The sequence below is a fragment of the Micromesistius poutassou genome, assembly GCF_964030765.1.
Source record: "Micromesistius poutassou genome assembly, chromosome: 4".
Lineage (NCBI taxonomy): Eukaryota > Metazoa > Chordata > Actinopteri > Gadiformes > Gadidae > Micromesistius > Micromesistius poutassou.
In genome coordinates this window covers 19702920-19723730 of record NC_140274.1, presented here as the reverse complement: position 1 = coordinate 19723730, position 20811 = coordinate 19702920, and the positions used below count along the sequence as shown (strand labels likewise).

General features: G+C 47.2%; 2 protein-coding genes across 2 annotated transcripts; one reads left to right on the top strand and one right to left on the bottom strand.

Annotated features, from left to right (window-relative positions):
• Nucleotides 1-150: 150 nt before the first annotated feature.
• Nucleotides 151-15988, top strand: LOC311342663 (E3 ubiquitin-protein ligase TRIM39-like). Its single transcript, XM_084467530.1, has 2 exons — nt 151-267; nt 12906-15988. The coding sequence occupies exon 2, from the start codon at nt 12908-12910 to the stop codon at nt 14579-14581; it is 1674 nt and encodes a 557-aa protein (XP_084323656.1). The 5' UTR covers nt 151-267; nt 12906-12907; the 3' UTR covers nt 14582-15988.
• On the bottom strand, nt 1378-2430 carry LOC311341591 (SCAN domain-containing protein 3-like; the record flags this gene model as incomplete). The annotated part of the gene is made up of 1 exon (XM_084466410.1): nt 1378-2430. One exon carries the CDS (start codon nt 2428-2430, stop codon nt 1378-1380), a length of 1053 nt encoding a protein of 350 aa, XP_084322536.1.
• Nucleotides 15989-20811: the final 4823 nt, after the last annotated feature.

Sequence of the window (20811 nt, the reverse complement as noted above, 5' to 3'; positions counted from 1 at the left end):
AACACGTTACCGTAATCAACACGGACCACATGACCGAGGTCACTTCACGGAAACAAAACTCAAACGAAACGAAACTCTCCGGAAGGCAGGGTTCCTCGAGGACCTCAGACCAGCGGTGGAGCGTCAGACCAGTGGAGAGTCAGACCAGTGGAGCGTCAGACCAGTGGTCCGAAGTCAGACCAGTGGAGCGTCAGACCAGCGGTCCGAAGTCAGACCAGTGGAGCGTCAGACCAGCGGTCCAGAGGGTCAGATCAGCGGTCAGACCAGGTGAGCGTCAGACCAGCGGATCAAAATAAACAAATATACCCAAACAAGGGAAATATTTTAAGACCCAATAGCATCCATGCCGTCTGCTTTACATTGATGCGCACCCAGTTGTAGTTGTAGTTTTTAGTTCTACTTTGTGTGGCGGGAGCGGGTGTTAGTGTGTTTGTGTATGCGTGTGTATGTGTGATGTAGGTTGCCAACAACGCCACCTGGGATTCTACCCCAGGAAATAGCCCTCTAAAGGCCAACACAGGTCCGGAATCACACAAGGTCCAGAGGTCGTGGTTTCAAAAAAAGAATAAATTTTATTTAACAATTATTAAAATAACTAAACTAAGAGTAATGCAGGGGGGAAACAAGGGCACCCAGATGGGACCACCACACTGGCAAAATAAACCAAAAGACACCAATCAGGGCTGGGCTTACCACGGCGGCAGGAGACTCAAAAGGGGATAAATGCAAACTAAACCACCAGTGCACTGCAACAAAACTGTGTCAAACACCACCACCAGGGAAGGGCTGCCGCTCGCTGGGACCCAGCACCTATGGCAGGGGTATTCAACTAAAATTCAAATAGGTCCAGTTAGAGAAAATGTCCTCAAGCAAAGGTCCGGAACATCATAATGTCTAACTTGCGTTATGATTCAGTGTGATATGTATTGAAGTAGCCAAGTAGTTGTATCAAGGTCTGCATGTAATCAACAACTGACTGTCAGATCAATATAGGAAGAACAATTCAAAAACATTTCGACAATATTTATTGTCACTTTTATACAGATAATATAACAGATAATGAAGATATGTATTATTTAAGGAGGTTCAACTGACTCAACTGAAACTAATCTTTTCAAGGAAAAGAAGGGCTGCATTTAAAATCAAAATGGTGAAAATAAATATAATAATAATCTTAAAATAAAGATAAAATATATACTTAATTTTTGAAAAATAAAATAAAGTATAGCAGCAGCTTGAGTTTCCCCTTTTTCTTTGTGAATGTTTTAACAGTCTCAACCAATTTCAAAAGCAGATATCTCAACATATTTTAACAATTGAACAGTTTTAGCTTCTCTTTCTTTCCCTCTTTTATCCAACTCCCCCACTTTCTGTTGTTCAGTGAGAGAACTGAGCTCTAGCTTTTCCTGCCAGGAGTTTAAATCTAGGCTGGAATGATGTCAGGGCCATTCTCATGCACATGTGCAGGTGCTCATTGGTGAGCCTGGATCGATATTTACTTTTAATAATGTTCATTGCAGAGAAAGCTGCCTCGCAGCTGTATGTGGAGCCAAACATGGTCAATGTGTACAGGGCTACTTTCCTCAGACCTGGGAAAGCTGTCTCGGAGACCATTTGGAGCCAGAAAGTGGCAGGGTCAGTTATTCCAAACTGCTCTTTCAGCGCCACATCTGCTTGGAGATCAATCAGTTGCATCTGGAGAGGCCCAGCATTTGCCCATTTGAAGTGCTGTGTGACTTCCTTTGAGAACCCACTGACATCTGTGATTAGAAATGGGTTCTGAATGAACAAGGTGAGCTGCTGTCCAAAGCGGAAGCTGTCAAAACGTTTGGAGAAGTTTACAATCAGCTTATCGACAAAGTCAACAAAAGAAGACACATCTCTCTGTCCCTGAACCTGATCCTGCACTGCTGGGAAGTGTGCACAGTCTCCCTGCAGGTCTTCCTTGAACACCTCAAGTTTCCTCTGAAAGGAGCGGACAGCTGTCATCAGTTCACAAATTGTATTGTCCTTGCCCTGTAGCTTCAAATTAAGTTCATTAAGGTGTGAAGTGATATCAACTAAAAAGGCCACATTATCCATCCTTTTCTCATCCTTTAAAAAGAGAGAAAACTCTGTTGCCTTCTGACTTCTCAGCTCTTCCATGAAAGCTGCTACTTCCCTTCTGATGGACCAAAAGCGCTCTAACACCCTGCCTTTGCTTAGCCATCTCACGTTGTTGTGCAGCAACAGATCATCAGCGTTTGCATCAACTTCTCTGAGGAATTCCTTGAGCATGCGATGCTGATAGGAAGAGGATGCCCTGAGAAAATTGATCATCTTCATCATTGTGTTCATCACTTCAGCATGCTCATCTGACAGGGTGGAGCACAGGACAGATTGATGTATTATACAGTGGTAAGAGATGAGCTCAGGATTGTCCTCTTTCATTCTTGCCACAGCTCCTTTCTCTCTCCCTATCATGGCAGGGGCTCCATCTGTGGTTATTGAAACCACTTGTTTTGGCTCTATTCCTCGCTGTGTTAACATCTCCCTAATGGCCAGGTAGATGTCCTCTCCTCTTGTACTGGTCTTAAGGGGAGTTACACCTAACACATCTTCACAGAACTCTTTCTTTTCTTGGTTGAAGAACCTTACATAAACTAACAGCTGAGCATTGTCAGACACATCAGTGGACTCATCTACAGCTAAGCCTACACATGGTACCTTATGAATGGCTTCATCCAGCTGGGCTAGCACATCCTGGGTTAACATTTCACTTTTCTTTGTGGCTGATGATGCTGACATGGGTATTTGCTTTATTTTGTCACAAAGCTCTTCTTTCTGTTTCCCCTCAAGTAAGGTTTCAGCTACTGCACTCATGCACTCCTTGACAACCTCTCCATCAGTAAATGGCTTTTTGTGTTGACCCAAAATCCAAGTGACTCTGAGGGAACATTCATTAGCACGTTGTTGGGCAGTGAATGAATGGGTCAGGATCCGGGTGGATTGTTCATATTGGGCTCTGAGGCTGCTTATTTTCTGTGACCGCAGTTCAGACTTGAGTGGATATGTTTGGTGAAAAACTTTGTGCTTTGTCTCATAGTGGCGTTTCACGTTGGCACTTTTTATGAGTGCCACTGTCTCTGAGCATATGAGACAGACTGGTTTTGTGTTTCCAGTGGGAAGAATGAACATGAAAGAGTCTGTCCATTCTGGATTGAAAGCTGTTTTCGCTGTCCACTTTTCTCTTCTTAGAGAGCGCCATGTGTAGTTCTCCGGCTCACTCTGTCTGTCTCTTTTCTGTCTCGCTGTATTACTCACTCTTCTCCCGCTGTACAGCAGCGGACTCGATGATGCATTCTGGGATATTTAACGGTCCCAAGTCCACACGAGTCACCTCCGATGCATCCTCGGTAGAACCAGACATCTTATAAGTAGACGCAGCATCGACCGCTACTGCCTACTGGCGCTGACGAGACGGGGGGCCGCCATCTTGGAGTGGTGATCCGCTCCACTCAGTGTAATTCATTTGGCAGGAGCAATGAACTGTCAGCGCATTTAATTAATCTTACCTCACTGAATACCACTGATTTTCACGCGTTTTTTTGTCATACGTGTAGCTATGATAAAGGACACATGTTTTGGCGTGTTTTATTATTCATAGTTGGCTTAACAGTAATAGAATATTCTTATATGCTATAAGTGACCAGACGTCCGAGATCAAAACTGGGAATATAATCCCCGAGAAGGGGAAAAAAACGGTCAGCTATTTTTAAGTAGAAGAAACAATATGATTAGGTTATATATACATATACGTATATCCTACATAAACAATGTATGAATACATTAGATATCTTAGGGACTTATAGACTGTATCTCTGTTGCTGCAGCAGCAGTTTATTCTGTCTTGACACTTTGTATTGATATTTTGTATTACATTCTTCCCTTAAATTATGTTTAGAGTGATTGTTTTATATGTATTTTTTATGTATGTCACTTTGGATAAAAGCGTCTGCCAAATACTTAAACATAAATAAACACCTGAAAGTTTTTATATCAGCTAAAACCACCAATCTGTTTCACTGGATTCAGAATAAAACCAAATTCTGTCTTACCCAACAATGTTAGTATTTCAATATTGTTACTTGAACGACTTATTCATGGTTCTAATTATACTGTTAAGAAAGTATTGTCTTATACTTTGCCTAAAATTAGACAAAATAGAACATTTCCTTACAAAGACGAATGGGGCCGGGGAACTAAGTTTTAACTTAATATTTGCCTTGTAGAATTCAGCAAGATTAAAAGTGCAAATATATCAATAAAAATTGGTAATTATACACAAGTTAACATTCAATTCAATTTTATTTATAGAGTGCCAAAACATTACACGTCTCACGACGCTTTACAGAGTATTGAACATTCAGAGAGAGCCCATGAGTAACAGGGGCGAGGAAAAACTCCCTAGAATTGGAGATACATATAGGAAGAAACCTCGAGCAGATCCACGACCCGAGGGCCTGACCCATCTGCCTAGGGTCAGTTACAGGGCAGTGAGGTTTGTATACATGATAAATGAATAGGTTAGTTAGGTGTAGAGAATAGAACATGGTGTTTAGAGCCACCTGGGGTGTATGTTACAAAGAGGTGGGATGGTTACCTTACCAGTATGATAATGCATGAATCCCATTTAGTGTCAGAAAGTTCAAATAGTCTAGTGTAGGGATGAATTGTCATAGGGATTAGGAATTGTCATAGGGCAGTAGTGGATCGCTAGGCAGCGCAGGCCAGGAATCCGGTCAAGGGGACAGCAACAGGCGATGGTAGGGCAGTCATAGGTATGGGACTTCAGGTGCGATGAGGGCCAAATACAAGGATGGCTAATGACTGGTAATGGTTTACCATTAAGTGAGGTAAGGGGGAAGAGAGATATATAGAGTGGGTTAGTATTGCTATACATTTCATGATGGTTAGTATTAAGTGTATCAATGGTACTATATAGTGTTACACTATAGAGAGAAAAGGCAAGAAATGTTATATATTGATATGATTTATCAAGTCTCAGTTCATAGCCGGGTGAACACAGTAGTTCAACAGTAATCCCAAAAAATACCCCATTCCAGTTGTCAGTAAGTGTGGCAGGACCTTTTCCTGTTTATCACACATTTCACGAAGGTGGGCTACACAAAATTGGGTTGGAAAGCTAGACTAGCTATACTGTATAGCCACTGTCCATCTGATTGTCTAGTTAGCTAATATCATCATACGTGCTTTTACTGGCTTGATATTCGCTGCTATGGTCAAGGTTAGGTTTAGGGTTAGGGATAAGGGTGAGGATGAGGATAAGGGTGAGGATTAGGGTAAGGTTGGGGGTGAGGGTAAGGGAGGCGGGCGGTTAGGGTATAGGGGAGGGGAGAGGTTAGGGTTAGAGGAGGGGGGAGGGGGAGGTAAGGGTGTATGGGGGGGGGGGGAGGACAGAGGTCAGGGTATAGAGGGGGAGGTTAGGGTATAGGGGAGGGAGGTTAGGATATAGGGGAGAGGTAACCTTACCTCATTAGGGTAACATGCATGTGTATAATAAAAATGACCATACAACAAGCCACACAACCAGGTCATTTTAAATGATTTTATATCATAAAACATCAGTATACATTTCAACATCTGTGCACACAGTGAAACAATTCTGGGATGTGATTAAAAAAAAAACAATGGTTCATCGTGAGACCATCTGACCCTAACTCTGTCCCTAACACTGTACCATGAGGAACCCGCGAAGGAACCCTTGAGAAACAAGGAACCCTTGACAACCTGTGACTTAAGTCACGTCCTGCGAGGTAGAAGTTGCATCTGAAGTCTCCACCATCCAGCTCCGACGAGGCGCCGTCAGTGGGTCACTGAAATGTTGCAAGAGGAAAAACACAAATCGTTAGCCTCGTAGCATAATCTATGTTGCTAGCCATAGGCCAACAATGTCAATGAGGCTACCAATGTCTATTACACTATGAAGCTACCCATGTCGATTACACTATGGGGCTACCAATGTCAATTATGCTACAATATCAATTATACAAGGCTAATGATATAGATAACTCTATGAGGCTAGCGATGTTGATTATGCTATGAGGCTAACAATACCCATTATGCTATGAAGCTAACGATATCCATTATGCTAGGAGGCTAACGATGTCCAGCTAGGCGGCTAACCAGATTCCGGGTCTCCCTCCAGATAGGTGGCTCCTCCTCCATAATTTTTTTAGTTTATATAATTTGTGTTGAAGAAAATACTTTTGTTTTGAGAATTCTACACTAGAAACAGTGGTAGTAGTTTATTATTCTTTGGACACCTTGTTTAAATAATTCTGAATCAACTTCAACATGAAACATGCACACACTTGGGAATTTGTAATTCAGGAATATAGTAAAACATTCTGTGAATTTAACAGCATAGCTTTGGTGGTGAAATGATGTAAAAAAAAACTGTTGGTATTAACCTTCCAAAGACTTGAGCAGTCCCATCGTAGTCCTCGTCTCGCTCCTGGTGGGTCGTCAGCTTAATCTGTTCACAATACAAACACACATTAAAAGGGTGATGTTACGTTACCAAGTGTGAGTGTGACCAGCTGTTACGTTTTAGTGTCCACCTTGATGTACGCTGGATAAACTATAGTAGTAGCAGCTGATGTGACCTTAATTACTTCAAATCACAGCTTTGGCTAAAATTCACAGAATGAAAAATCTGAAGGAAAAACTAATGAAGACCCTCTACGATCGTTTGAAATAATTAAAAAGAACCTCCAGGTGTCAAGTGTTTGGTTATGGTTACCCTCCAGTCCACAGCCTCCGGTCCAGCCTGGTGCCCCATTCCTGGTCCAGGGGGATCTGGATACCCTCTGGTCCAGCCTGGTGCCCCATTCCTGGTCCAGGGGGATCTGGATACCCTCTGGTCCAGCCTGGTACCCCATGCCTGGTCTAGGGGATCTAGTTACCCTAAAATATAATTAAGTGCGAGAAAAGCACTAGACACATCCACATAATAATAATAATAATAATTATTATCCACCCTGGTGACCCATACCTGGTCCAGTGGGATCTGGTCACCTGCTGGTCCTCAGCCTCTGGTCCACCCTGGTCCAGGAGATCCTGTGAAGTCAGACAGCATCTTTATAGACCCGTGCACATCGCGGTCTCGAATCTAACTACCAACCCCCCCGCAGGAGCCCCTTACCTTGAGCTGGAACGACGATGGAGATCTTGGGGTGCTTTGGTCGTCTTGTTGCAAAATACAGCCAACAGACTTACCTTGAGCAGATCTAGTAGTTTGTTGCTGTTGGTTCATGTACAAATAATTGACTATACATTTCATATCCCCCCCATTTAGCAAATAATTCCCACCCATAAACAAGGCTGACAACAGTACAAAATAACAAACTGTTCTCATGCCTTTTGTCTACTTCCTTACTACTCTCTAGCACATCGCATGAGTGTTGCCTTACTGATCAGGGTGTGATCTGAGTGACCAGAGATGCATGCTGGGATACTGTCCCATCTGACGCCTACAGTTCTGTAGAGGTTCCCCCTCAGGAGAAACCAAGTTTTCAAAAGGCTGTCGTGACATCAGTTACATGACCTGGAACGTCCGTCAAGACCGTGACAGGGACTCCCCAAGGAGAAAAGCCGAAGGGTAGGCTGTGAGGCTCCCCCTCTCGGCGACTAGAATACAACAGCTCTTACAGGAGAGAATCATGGTGCACATTTCAACGTTCCTCTTCATAGACCTTGAAGGCCCAGTGAGGCTTTCTTCACCTCTTCTGAAGAAGAGCACAACTGCAGCTCGACAGGGACGCTAGTTGGGATGTTTCCAAGATGGTTTCCGATTCAGCCCGAGAAATACTTGGATCTCAGGGCAGGAGTACAGGAGATCCAGAGGGCTTGCCAGCAGTCCATCATGTTGAGGTTAGGTAGGGAAGCCACGTTGCAGAATGTTTCATCTTCCATCTTCAGTTAGTTGGTTGGTTTCTCATCCGATTCTGTCCATTCGGAATGCCGTTAGTCCATCATCCATTGTACCAAGTAGCCATTGTCGCTTCCCATTGTTTGCATGATTCAGTCACACTACAGTCCAAGCTGCATGACACTCAAGTCATCCTGTCCAGTGTGTAGAAGGTCGAATTGAGATCCAGATGCTAGATCGCTCCAGGCTCTTGCTGTATTGAACACCGACTTTGATTTAGGCCACAGACTTGAGCCATCAGAAACATCCGACCAAATGACACTCAAGGGTGTTTCAGGAAGAGTAGCATACTCCTATAGCTGAAAATTAAAATGTTCAGGTAATACAAGCCAAGTAGAAGTAGAAAAATTTCCCTCACACATGTGGTGCCCAGTACCAGGTTAAAGATTGCCCCTCTCACACTTAGTGCCACATGCCAGGGCAACGATTGCCCCTCTCACACTTAGTGCCACATGCAAGGTTAAAGATCACCACTCTCACACTTAATGCCCCGTGCAAAGTCAACAATTGCCCCGCTCACACTTAGTGCCCCATGCCAGGTTAAATATTGCCCCTCACATGAAGTAGTGCCCCATGCCATGCAAAGATTGCCCCTCACACTTAGTACCCCATGACATGCAAAGATTGACCAGTACCAGGTTAAAGATCACACCTCTTTATTTTCAGTTATTAGATTGTGTATTTACAAACAATGACAATACTCAAAGGAATACAAAGCCAAACGAGAGGAGAGACCAGTGGAGGGTTTGTAGGTCTTTGAGAGAGGAGAGACCAGTGGAGGTTTTGACAGAGACCAGCAGTGGCTTTGTAGGTCTTTGAGAGACGAGACCAGTGGAGGGTTTGACGGAGAGACCAGCGCTGGGTTTGTAGGTCTTTGAGAGACCAGTGGAGGGTTTGACGGAGAGACCAGTGCTGGGTTTGACGGAGAGTCCAGTGGAGGTTTTGTAGGTCTTTGAGAGACCAGTGGTGGGTTTTTAGGTCCTTGAGAGAGGAGAGACCAGCTGAGGTTTTGACAGAGAGACCAGCGCTGGGTTTATAGGTCTTTGAGACGAGACCAGTGGCGGGATTGACGGAGAGACCAGTGCTGGGTTTGTAGGTCTTTGAGAGACGAGATACCAGTGCTGGGTTTGTAGGTCTTTGCGCCCTGCCCTTCACAAAGAAAAGAGAACTCTTCCCGGGGCTCCCGCCAGCTTCCCCGGGGTCGTTTGCTTTACCACACTGGACGCCTCGCGGCGCCTATCTCCGCCTCTCCAGATTTGGGAATCTGAACCCGACTCCCTTTCGATCGACCGGGGGCGACGGAGGCCAGCGCCCCGCAGAGACGAGAGACCAATGGAGGGTTTGTAGGTCTTTGAGAGGAGAAACCAGTGGTGGGTTTGTCGGAGAGACCAGTGGTGGGTTTGTAGGTCTTTGAGAGAAGAGAAACCAGTGGTGGGTTTGTAGGTCTTTAAGAGACCAGTGGTGGGTTTGAAGGAGAGACCAGTGGTGGGTTTGTAGGTCTTTGAGAGAAGAGAAACCAGTGGTGGGTTTGTAGGTCTTTAAGAAGAGACCAGTGGTGGGTTTGACGGAGAGACCAGCGCTGGGTTTGTAGGTCTTTGAGCGAGGAGAGACCAGTGGAGGGTTTGATGGAGAGACCAGTGGTGGGGGGGCTAGGGCTTCAAAGCGTACGGAGGGAAACGTTGGAACGTGCTCCGTGGTTCTCAGGTGCAGGAACCAGGTTGGGTTCTAGTTGCTGAGAGGGACAGCCCTCACATCTCGCCCCCCTGGTGTGTCTCCTTGAGGAGTCCCTGTCTCCATCCTGAAGGACGTTCCAGTTCATGTAACTGACGTGACGACGGCCTCTTAAACACTAGGTTCCCCTGAGGGGGAACGTCTACACAACTGAAGGCCTCAAACAGCGCAGAACCCTCGCATGCATCTCTGGTCAGTCAGTCACACACCCTTATCAGTAGGACAACACACATGGGATGTGATGCAATGATGAGGAATGTAGTAGGAAAGTGGACAGATAAAGTATCTTCTAGGGACGAATGAGAGGCATGAGAACGGGGGTGGGGAGGGGGGAAGAGAGACCAGAGAGAGAGAGAGACCAGAGAGACAGAGAGAGAGAGAGAGAGACAGAGACAGAGACAGAGAGAGAGAGAGAGAGAGAGAGAGAGAGGCGGGGCAGGGCCTACGTGGGGCGGGGCAGGGCTTACGTGGGGCGGGGCAGGGCCTACGTGGGGCAGGGCCTGAGAACCGGTTCAAACTAAACGCTGTCAGCCCACAGCATTAAAAGAAAATGTTGTGACTTACAGTTCGCAGTTTCTTCTTCTTCGTGGTTCGATCGTGATACTCACAGAATCTGTTTCTTCTTCTTGAGCTGTGAAGGAGAGCAACGAGATTAGTTTTACGGCTTGTGTGTGTGTGTGTGTGTGTGTGTGTGTGTGTGTGTGTGTGTGTGTGTGTTTTAATTAGTGATTAATCCAATAAATCCAAATAAGTTATTAAAATAAGTTATTTTTCCCATCTAACTACGACGGTAACCGAGTGCGGAGTCATTGTGTGACGTCATGGCCCCGCCCCCCTACGTCTTCCGCCGCCAACTCCGTCATGGAGTCATTGATAAATATCTGCAGACGCGTCACCCGGCGAAAAATATCAATTAACTCAATTAAAAACAGCTTACGACGACATACATCCAGAACTACTATTATTCAACTTATCAAGTAGGCCTAGAGTAAAAAACAATTAAGATAAATTATAAATAAGTGTCCTACTCACAGCAGGTCCGGATATAGCGGGCCGTTTTACTTCAAAAAGTGTTCGTTAATTAACCCGACGGTCAACCTGGAAAACAAAAGGACCAGACGGATCATTAGTTACTTTTATAACTTCAACCGGACGTTTCTAACCATGTTTCGGTTAAACTACTAAAATAACATCAATATTAACCGTGTAATGGAGACGGCTCAGCGTCTTTTTCAATCTAACCTGTGGTGGAGCCAACAGCTGACGGAGCGCGAGCAGCACAGTGAGGCTCAATGGAGACGCAGCGCGATCCGCACCGAGACCCGCGAAATAATCAGGGAATAATCAGCGGAACTACATGCAGGTGTGCGCCGCCATAGATATATGTGTGTGTGCAAGGGCGTCATCAGCTTTTTGAGAGTGGGGGGGACATATTTTGAGGGGGGGGGGGGGGGGGGGGTCTGGGGGTCCTCCCCCAGAAAAAATTTGAAAGAAGTAGATGCAATTTCCAGCATTCTGGTGCATTTTACCATGTTTTTAGATTTAAAATGATCTCCCTCTTTCATTGATTTTCTGTGGAGCTGGCATGGTCTGCAATTACTGACTACTAGTATGTTATTTATATATATATATATATATATATATTAACAGCCATTGAAAACGTTTACATGTCTTGATGATATATAGGCTAGGTTTTTTATACAACAAAGTAGGCTATTAGGCACGAATATTTGATCATTGTGACTTTGAATATTGCTAATGCCAGAGAATGTCTCATAAGGGTGCTCATATTCTTATCTGAAAAGCTGGCTGTGTTTGGCCATGGAAGAACGCAATTTAGCTGTTTGGCCACTCAATGGAAAACTTGGGCAACTCTGACATACTTTCCTCTTCTTCGAAAAAAAAAGTCATTATGTCCATCTCGTGTCGCTGTCGTTGATCCGACTCTCAACATAGGCTTGCTTCGGTCTATGGAAGCATATATGTAGTAAAATTCAAATGGCAATGCAATTTGCAATTTGCAATTCAATAAGTCATTACATTGTGCAATTGACAATTCATTATGCAATTTAATAATGTAATTTGTAAATACGTTATTTAAAGTGTATTTTAATATGCAAAGTAACAATGAAATCCTCAGTAAAATTTGCAAAAGTTCTAACAATAAAAATAGAATAACATTTTGTCAAATTTTTTGAGTTCCTTTATTCAAATTGAAAAGCTATAGCGTCCCCGTGATTGCAATGCACTTCGCCACGCTCCGTGTGTTGCAAAATTCAAATGACATTTCAATCCGCAAAACACTTTGCAAATCGTTTTGCCAAAAATCAGCCAATCGCGTCTGGGGGGGAACTACGTCACTTGCTCGTCAGACCAGCTGATCATCCACGCACGTTGCAATTTATTTTCTATGCCTAGCATTGTGCCAGATTTGACTCTTAATAGGTCTATGGTTTGACTGAGTTTACGTAATTATAACTGAAAATGGCGGAAAAGACGGTCTGGCAGCTGCTGCGGGATAAATAAATAAATAAATTGCAATGTGCCCATTTCCTGGTCCTACAGCCGCAGTCCAGAGGAGAGGAGAGGAGAGCAGAGCCGGGAGGTAAACAACCCGCCCTTAAAGAGCGTCAGACCAGCGGTCCAAAGGGTCAGATCAGCGGTTCAAAATAAACAAATGGGAGGGAAATCTTTTAAGAACCAATAGCATCCATGCCGTCTGCTCTACATTGATGCGCACCCAGTTGTAGTTGTAGTTTTTAGTTTAGGGCCTGAAGTGAGGGAGGAGTTGATGAGGGTGGTGAGGAATGGCAGGATGTTGATCAAGACGTCCTGGAGGAGTGAGGAGGGGTGGGGGCAATTCAATCAATTTTGCTTTTAAACTTTTGATCTCTGTCCTAACAGCAATGTTTAGCATTTAAACGGTTGACAAGTGGTTTACAAACAAAATGTTGGTTGTAAGGTGTCTCTTGACTCTCTTCTACTGGTGAAGAAAGTTGAATCATCTCCAGCACCTGTAGAGCATTAGCCTGAGGATATGCTGCCTCGTTGACATATCTCCCCTGTCCTCCTCCCTCACCCCTTCTCCCCCTTGTTCTCCTCCCTCACCCCTTCTCCCCCCTGTTCTCCTCCCTCACCCCTTCTCCTCCCCTGTCCTCCCCCCTCATCCCTTCCCCTCCAGTCATGTCCTCCCCCACGGGTGTGTCAGAGGACCAGCTCCAGTGTCCCATCTGTCTCCTGGTCCTCACTGAGCCTGTCTCCACGCCATGCGGTCATAACTTCTGCAAGGCCTGCATCGATCGCTTCTGGTCCGACCTGACGGAGCCGCACTGCCCGTGCTGCCGGCAGCCCTGCAGACCCTCGGAGATCAGGGTGAACACCGGCCTGAGGGATATCGTGGAGCGCTTCATCAACACCCGAGAGGAGGAAGGCTCCGTCGCCCGGCCGGGGCAGGTTCCTTGCGACGTCTGCCTGGGCTCCAAGCTCAGGGCCCTGAAGACCTGCCTGGTATGTCTGGTGTCCTACTGCCCCCGCCACCTGGAGCCGCACCGCAGGGTGCCCGGCCTCATGAAACACCAGCTGGAGGAGCCGCTGCAAAACCTGGCCGGCCGCGTGTGCCAGAAGCACAACAAGGTGCTGGAGGTGTTCTGCAGGAAGGAGCAGGTGTGCGTGTGCGTCCTGTGTATGAAGGAGGAACACCTGACCCACCAGACCGTCTCCCTGGAGGAGGAGGCAGCAGAGAGGAGGACTGGTCTAGGAGTCACGGTGCTCCAGATGAAGGAACAGGTGAAACATAAAACCTTGGAGATTCAAGACGCCAAGCAGTGCATGGAGGACAGGAGGAGGGACGTGGAGACAGACACGCAGGTGAGCGTGGCGGCTCTTGAAGGTCTGGTTGCATATGCTCAGGCCCACATGGAGCAGATGCTCGGAGTGATGAAGGAGAGGCAGGAGTCAGAGGAGGCGAAGGCTGCTCATCATCTCAGAAAGCTGCACTTGGAGCTAGCGGAGGTCCACCAGAAGAGCAAGGAGATGGAGGAGCTCTGCCAGACCGAGGATCCTCTCCTCCTCCTCGACCGCTCCTCCTCCGCCGGGACCCTCCCCGCCCCCCCGCCCCCCGGGGGCCCCTCCGGAGGCGCCGTCCGGCAGCAGCCGCTGTGGTCCACGGAGGTGAAGGCGTTGGTGCAGAGCGTGGAGGAGACTCTGAGCAGGGAGATGCAGAGGGTCCTGGGGGTGGAGGAGGACGAGCTGAAGGCCCAGCAGCACCACTGGGTGGAGGTCGACCTGGATGCTGACACCGCCCACCGAGGCTTGGTCCTCTCCCAAGATATGAAAGGAGTGAAGGACGGAGGGGTGCTGACCAAAGACCCTCTTCCAAAAAACCCCAAGAGGTTTGACTTCCACCACTTTGTTCTGGCCAAGAAGGGCTTCTCATCGGGGCGTTTCTACTTCCAGGTGGAGGTTCAGGATCAGACGGGGTGGGAGGTGGGGGTGGCCAGAGAGTCCATCCAGAGGTGGGGTCCCTGTATCAACCTCCAGCCCGAGCAGGGCATCTGGACCCTGGGTCTCTACCATGGGAAGTACCGGGCCAACTCCAGCCCCCCTACACCCCTCCACCTGAGGCAGCGGCCCCAGAAGGTGGGGGTGTCTGTGGACTACGACGGGGGCTGCGTCTCCTTCTACGACGTGGACTCCAGGACCCTGATATACTGCTTCAGCGGCTGCTGCTTCAACGTCTCGCGGTTCAGCAGGCTCCCCTACTACTACTACAACAGAACCAACATCCTCCCCTTCTTCAGGCCCAGTGACAGACCTGGCGATGGGGTTCTGACCCTCAGTCCCGTCCAACAGCACTGAGGTTCAGGTGTGTGAGACGCACACACACACACAAGGTAGGGGGGACCGTCAACTCCCAGCCCACCGAGTCCCATGGTCCCAGGTGTGGGTCGCGGAGGACTTCTCCTCCAGGTTAACATGTGCTGCTGGCTGAACAAGGCCGTGAAGACAACCTTTACCTCTCACACCTTTAAAGGTGAGGGGGGTTGGTTCACAAACAAGCACAGTAACATGCCCAATCATCGAGTCAATGAGAAGAAAAGAGAAACTCTGATAAACAATAATTGTGATGCAGTCTATAGAAGGCATGTTATTTAAAGTTTGCTTTGAAATTGAAATGTGTGACATTGAAATGTTTCAATGCAAAGTGAACGTAGAGACGCGTATCGGGCGAAATTTTTTGTCGCCGAAACCCGTGACAAGATTTGATTGACGGGGCGACAGTTTTCCCTAAAACGGGCGGGCGTGGATTTGTCGCGCGAGTGAGCGACAGATTTCGCAGAAGTTGAAATATTTAAACTTCTTCGTGGCATTCGCGTTGAAACAGCCAATCAGCGTTCACTCCCTGTGGGTAACGTGGGTGAAGTAACGTAAAACAGCCAATCAGCATTCACTCCCTGGGTGACGTAACGTAACAGCCAATCAGCGTTCACTCCCTGGGTGAAGTAATGTAAAACAGTCAATCAACCGGCTGGGCCAACCGTTCCCTGCACTCCGCAGTGAACCGCAGCTTGGAGGAGAAAGTGATTGTTGCCGTTTGCGACTCCCGGAGCTCTATATATGATATTATATATATAATATATAAATATCTATATAATATATATGATATATATAATATCATGGCACAAAGCGGTGTGCGCCTCTGGATTATATTATTAACCCATAAACGACGGGCATTCCGACGTCTCTCCCAAGTAAAAAAGGTCAAATTGACGTTTATTTCTATTTCTGTATTGTGTTGCAGTTTTACAACAATAATGTACAAATCCCATGAAGACTTCAGTAAACGTTACAAAAAAGTAAAGCGTTTTGTATTTATTGGAGGATTTGAAGGCTGTTATCTAGCTGTCAGTGCGAGGGCAGCACAATAATAGTTAACATTAACATTTATTGACTTGTTTGAAGGTGTGAGCGAAGGCCACGCTTTAAGGAGTCCGATGCTACTCAGGCTCTCAAAGACCTCTCCTCCTCCAGCCCAGGGGCCCGGGAACAGGAGGGGGCCCTAGAACCTCCTCCAGCTCAGGGGCCCGGGGCCAGGTGGACCCCCTAGAACCTCCTCCAGCTCAGGGGCCCGGGGCCAGGTGGGCCCCCTAGAACCTCCTCCAGCTCAGGGGCCCGGGGCCAGGAGGGGGCCCTAGAACCTCCTCCAGCTCAGGGGCCCGGGGCCAGGTGGACCCCCTAGAACCTCCTCCAGCTCAGGGGCCCGGGGCCAGGAGGGGGCCCTAGAACCTCCTCCAGCTCAGGGGCCCGGGGACAGGAGGGGGCCCTAGAACCGGGGCCAGGTGGGCCCCCTAGAACCTCCTCCAGCTCAGGGGCCCGGGGCCAGGAGGGCCCCCTAGAACCTCCTCCAGCTCAGGGGCCCGGGGCCAGGTGGGCCCCCTAGAACCTCCTCCAGCCCAGGGGCCCGGGGCCAGGAGGGGACACTAGAACCTCCTCCAGAATCAGATCTGTGACCACTCTCAGATCATCAGCCCTTCTTTCTGCTTTTGTTCCACATCGATGTTTCTTCTTGTAATGTGGATTTTAGTCTATAACTGGTAGGTTTAGAACAGGAGGAAAAAAAATGGCTTTTCCATAATAAATAAGCAACGAAGTATCAAATCCAACAATGAGAAGAGTCCAGTAGACTGAGATGGTGTTCCTCAGGGTTCAGAGGCTCCGAGGCTCTCCTCCAGGACCTTCTGAGGCCAGGGCTCTGGGCTGTGTTGGCCCCTCCTCCAGGACCTTCTGAGGCCAGGGCTCTGGGCTGTGTTGGCCTCTCCTCCAGGACCTTCTGAAGCCAGGGCTCTGGGCTCTGGGCTGTGAACCATTGGAGGTTTATATGTGATGCATTGAAAAGCAGCCGTTCAGAGGGTGGATCCGTCACTGGGAATGTTAAGGCTTGGCACTAACGAGTATGAATTGGGTAAAGTGACAGGTCACCATTGTCATTAACTTGTGTTCCACCTTGTACGAATCTCATTATTTATACATGACATGCTTTTGCCTTCCTCTGTAAAATGACAAATAAATCATCAATCATCAAATCGCCGATACTGTCAAATTAATAAAATATTGAAGGGCGAGTTTCAACTTGGGAAGGAAGAGAAACGGATTAAGAGCAGTTTTGAACATTTCAGTTCGCTGCCGCTAGGTGGCGGTGTTGGACCGGGTCTGGGTCCCGCCGCTGTTGCTAGGGGCTGGCGGGTAGAGGGTCTTCCCCGGTGATGTTGACTAATTAGAAATGTCTGTGGTGAGAGAGAGAGAGTAGAGATAGAGAGACCATGACAGTGAGAGAGAGAGAGAGAGAGAAAGATGGACAGTCAAATAGAGATAGAGAGGGAGAAAGAGAACAGACAGTGAAAGAGAGCTTGTGAATGTTTCCAAAGAGGCCTTTCCAGTTGAACTGTCCGAAAAAGACAGAGGTGAGGAGCAGGGAGGGAGGCAGGAGAGACTTAATCTGGTCTGAACTGACTTCCTGTCAGACTCTCTAACTCTTGTAAATACTATGATGGTGATGAAGGAGTGATGGCTACCGGTGTGTTCTCCAGGCTGAAGGCCAGATCCAGCTCTATCCAGTGGTCAGCTGTGGCAGGCAGTGGCTGAGTGGAACTGGGACCCGCACACACTCCGTGCGTATATTGATAACAAAAAACACTAAATCTCTCTCTTTCTCTTTCTCTCATTGCTCTTTCCCTCCACTCGCAGCAGGTAGACATGTCTTTGGTGTTTAAGAGAAATACTAGCAGAAGCTAAGATGCTAAGCTAAGATTTCAAGATTAGATGCTAAACTCAGATGCTGAGCTAAGGTGCTGAGCTAAGATGCTGAGCTTCTGAATGACGTGCTTTATGGCAGGTCAGTGGAGGGGAGTCAGCATGATGTGTGGTTTATAATGGTAGCTTCATTGCTAGTTATTTTCACAGCTAATTGGGCGCTAGGCTACACGAAACAGATGGATGATTTTTCCCAGCTGTTACTTTGATTACTCCACTATGTATTCCAGATGCAGAAACCACATCTACTGTAATAGCGTTATGATGGTCCTTAGAATGGAAGGCTTTTGTTCAAATGACAATATATTTATATATTGGCAATTATTTATATTTCATACTTCTCCACCAGTGAGCACTTTTGTTGGATGTAGAAGTGTTGTCCTATTCTGTAGAGAACATGATGGTATGTTGGCTGTACAGGATGTTTTTCATTCAAAGTTAATGTTTGTGTTTTGGTAGCTTGCGTCCTGCCGGGCTAGCACGGCTGCGCTACCGGGGCTAGCCCCTGAATCTTTCATGAGACGACTCTACTGCTAACAATGCTTGTCACGAAATAAACTCATTCAGAGTTCAAAGTGTTCACGGTAAAATACACAGAGCGTTATGCTATAAAGCATTACATACTTTGTAATAAAGTTTAAAGTAGTCTCACTGTGTGTGTGTGTGTATGCGTGTGTCTTTGGTCTGTCTTTCACTGCGTGTGTGTGTGTGTGTGTGTGTGTGTGTGTGTGTGTGTGTGTGTGTGTGTGTGTGTGTGTGTGTCTCTTCCGTCTGTATATCACTTTACTATTTAAATTTTTGTAGTCCAATGCCGAGAGAATGTGAGGAGTCTCGTTGTTCTAAATGAAACAACAGAATCACTGCTTCTCTCTCTCTCTATCTAACATTTGGAGAGAGAGAGAGAGAGAGAGAGAGAGAGAGAGAGAGAGAGAGAGAGAGAGAGAGAGAGAGAGAGAGAGAGAGAGAGAGAGAGAGAGAGAGAGAGAGAGAGAGAGAGAGAGAGAGAGAGAGAGAGAGAGAGAGACCAACATGAGCAGGTGAACAGAGGTCAATATATAAAACTACAGAAACAGTGGCGTTTCATATGAACAAAGGTGTGCAGGTGATTACCGTCTGTGGGAGGAGTCTGTTTCTGGGGAGTTTGAGGTCCTTCTCTCATCAGGTGATGAATCTAGCTGCTGTGATCACACATCGTTTCTACGTCAACAGAGATGACACCTTGTTAGCATCTGCAGTGCCTTCAAAGTCCTGCATGTCTGTGTAATCCGTGGGAAGTGTGTGTTCCTGATGTCTTGGTACGACCGGCAGGAAGTCAGGAAGTGCAGCTCAGTATCCGGTGTGTTTTGTGTGCAGTGGGATCAGTCTGTCCTCTCTGGGGAGCCAGGTCTTAAGGGTCTTTTTTGGTGGACTCTTTCCAATGTGCCAAATAGTTTTCCCTTTGTTTTCTTTATCATTTGGTTTTGCCTGATGTGGTGGTGAGGGGCCGCCTCTCTGGGTGTAACACTCTGTGGGTGAGGGTCTTGTTGTGTTGCTTGAGTGTGTTGCTGTCACTTTAGGATACAATTTCAGCCTCTACTGGATTTTAATAACGATTGGATATTGTGTTTTAATGTGATGTTTGTCCCGTTTTCTAAAGTCTTGGTTAGCGAGTGGACCCCAGACCCCACAGCCTACAGCTCAGTGGCTCAGGGTTAGGGTCAGGGTCACGTTAAGGGTTCAGGGGTTAGGGTTAGGGTCAGGATCACGGTAAGGGTTCAGGGGTCAGGGTTAGGGTCAGGGTCACGTTAAGGGTTCAGGGGTTAGGGTTAGGGTCAGGGTCAGGGTCAGGCTTAGGGTTAGGGTGTCTTTGCGCCGTGCTTTCCCAGCATGCACCACTCTACGTCTCTGTTTACTTGGTGACTATATAGTGACAGCAACACACTCCTCAACAAGGCCCTCACCCACAGAGTGTTACACCCAGAAAAGTGTCCCCTTAGCCAGCTTGTTCTTGGACTCTGTCCAACACATAACCACCACATTAGGGTTAAGGTTAGGGTCAGGGTTAGGGTTAGGGGGTTAGGGTCAGGATTAGGGTGAGGGTTAGGGTTAGGTTTCTATCAGCGCGTCAGAGATCCTGATCCAGTTCTTGGGAGGTCTAGTTTGGTGTTTCTTGTGATGGCATGAAAGGCCCTCCTTGCCTCGTCTCTCAGGTCCTTCACAGCTTTGTTGAAGTACTCTCTCTCTCTTTCTATCTCCCATCCCTCTCTCCTCCTTTCTCCCTCTCGCCCCAGGGTGAGGAGTGTTTCAAAAGGTAACCACAGCAGCAGAAACACGGTGAACAATAACGTCTCTTAGCTTCACACTGAGCCCCCAGCGGTGGAGATACTAACACAATGCTAACAGGATGCTTACATCAGGAGCCTCTTTGTCTATCTGTGTGTGTGTGTGTGTGTGTGTGTCTGTCTGTTATTCTATCTATCCAAACATGTTTTTCTCTGATCTGTCAATGCAATAATGATGAATCTCTCTCTCCCTCTCTCTCTCTTTGCTTTGTCTCCTTCTCCGTTTTTTGTTCTCTCTCGTCCGTGTCTCTCGTTCTCTCTCCCACGCCCGCGTGTCTCTCTCGGCCATGTCCCTCTATCTCTCTTTCTCTTTCTCTCTCTCTCTCTCGCCCCTCTCTCTCTCTCTCTCTCTCTCTCTCTCTCTCTCTCTCTCTCTCTCTCTCTCTCTCTCTCTCTTTCTCTCTCTCTCTCTGTCTGTGTCTCTCTGTGTCTCTCCCCCTCTCTCCGTGATATAATGACTTGTGAGTGTTAAGGTCCTCTTCTCTTTCCTTTCATGTAGAAAACGTTTTTTAATCCTGACGCTCAGCATGGAAATGATCCTTTAATTCTCCTATTTGTACATATTCTGTTCCCCCTCCTTTTGGTCCCTTCAATTCTCTCCTCCTCCCCCCTCCTCCCCATCCTGATCCTGGTTGTCCTCTCTCATTAGGTTCACCTTCTCCCCCAGAATGTAATTCTGCTCTTTGATCGGTACTTTGTACCCGAGTGCTCCCTGGGTAGTTCCGGGTCCGTCCACTAGGGGGAGCCAGAGCGCTTTGATTTGACCTTGATGCACAACAGGTGTGTCAGGTGTTCCCCAGTTGGACTCTGACAGAGGTCTGGTGTTGGGGAGGTCTCTGTGGGGAGGAGGTCTCTGTGTTGGGGAGGTCTGTGTGTTGGAGGTCTGTGTGTTGGGGAGGTCTGTGTGTTGGAGGTCTGTGTGTTGGGGAGGTCTGTGTGTTGGGGAGGTCTGTGTGT

What these genes read in the sequence shown, in the direction of transcription:
- LOC311342663 (XM_084467530.1), top strand. Translation starts at nt 12,908, where the DNA reads ATGTCCTCCCCCACGGGTGTGTCAGAGGACCAGCTCCAGTGTCCCATC.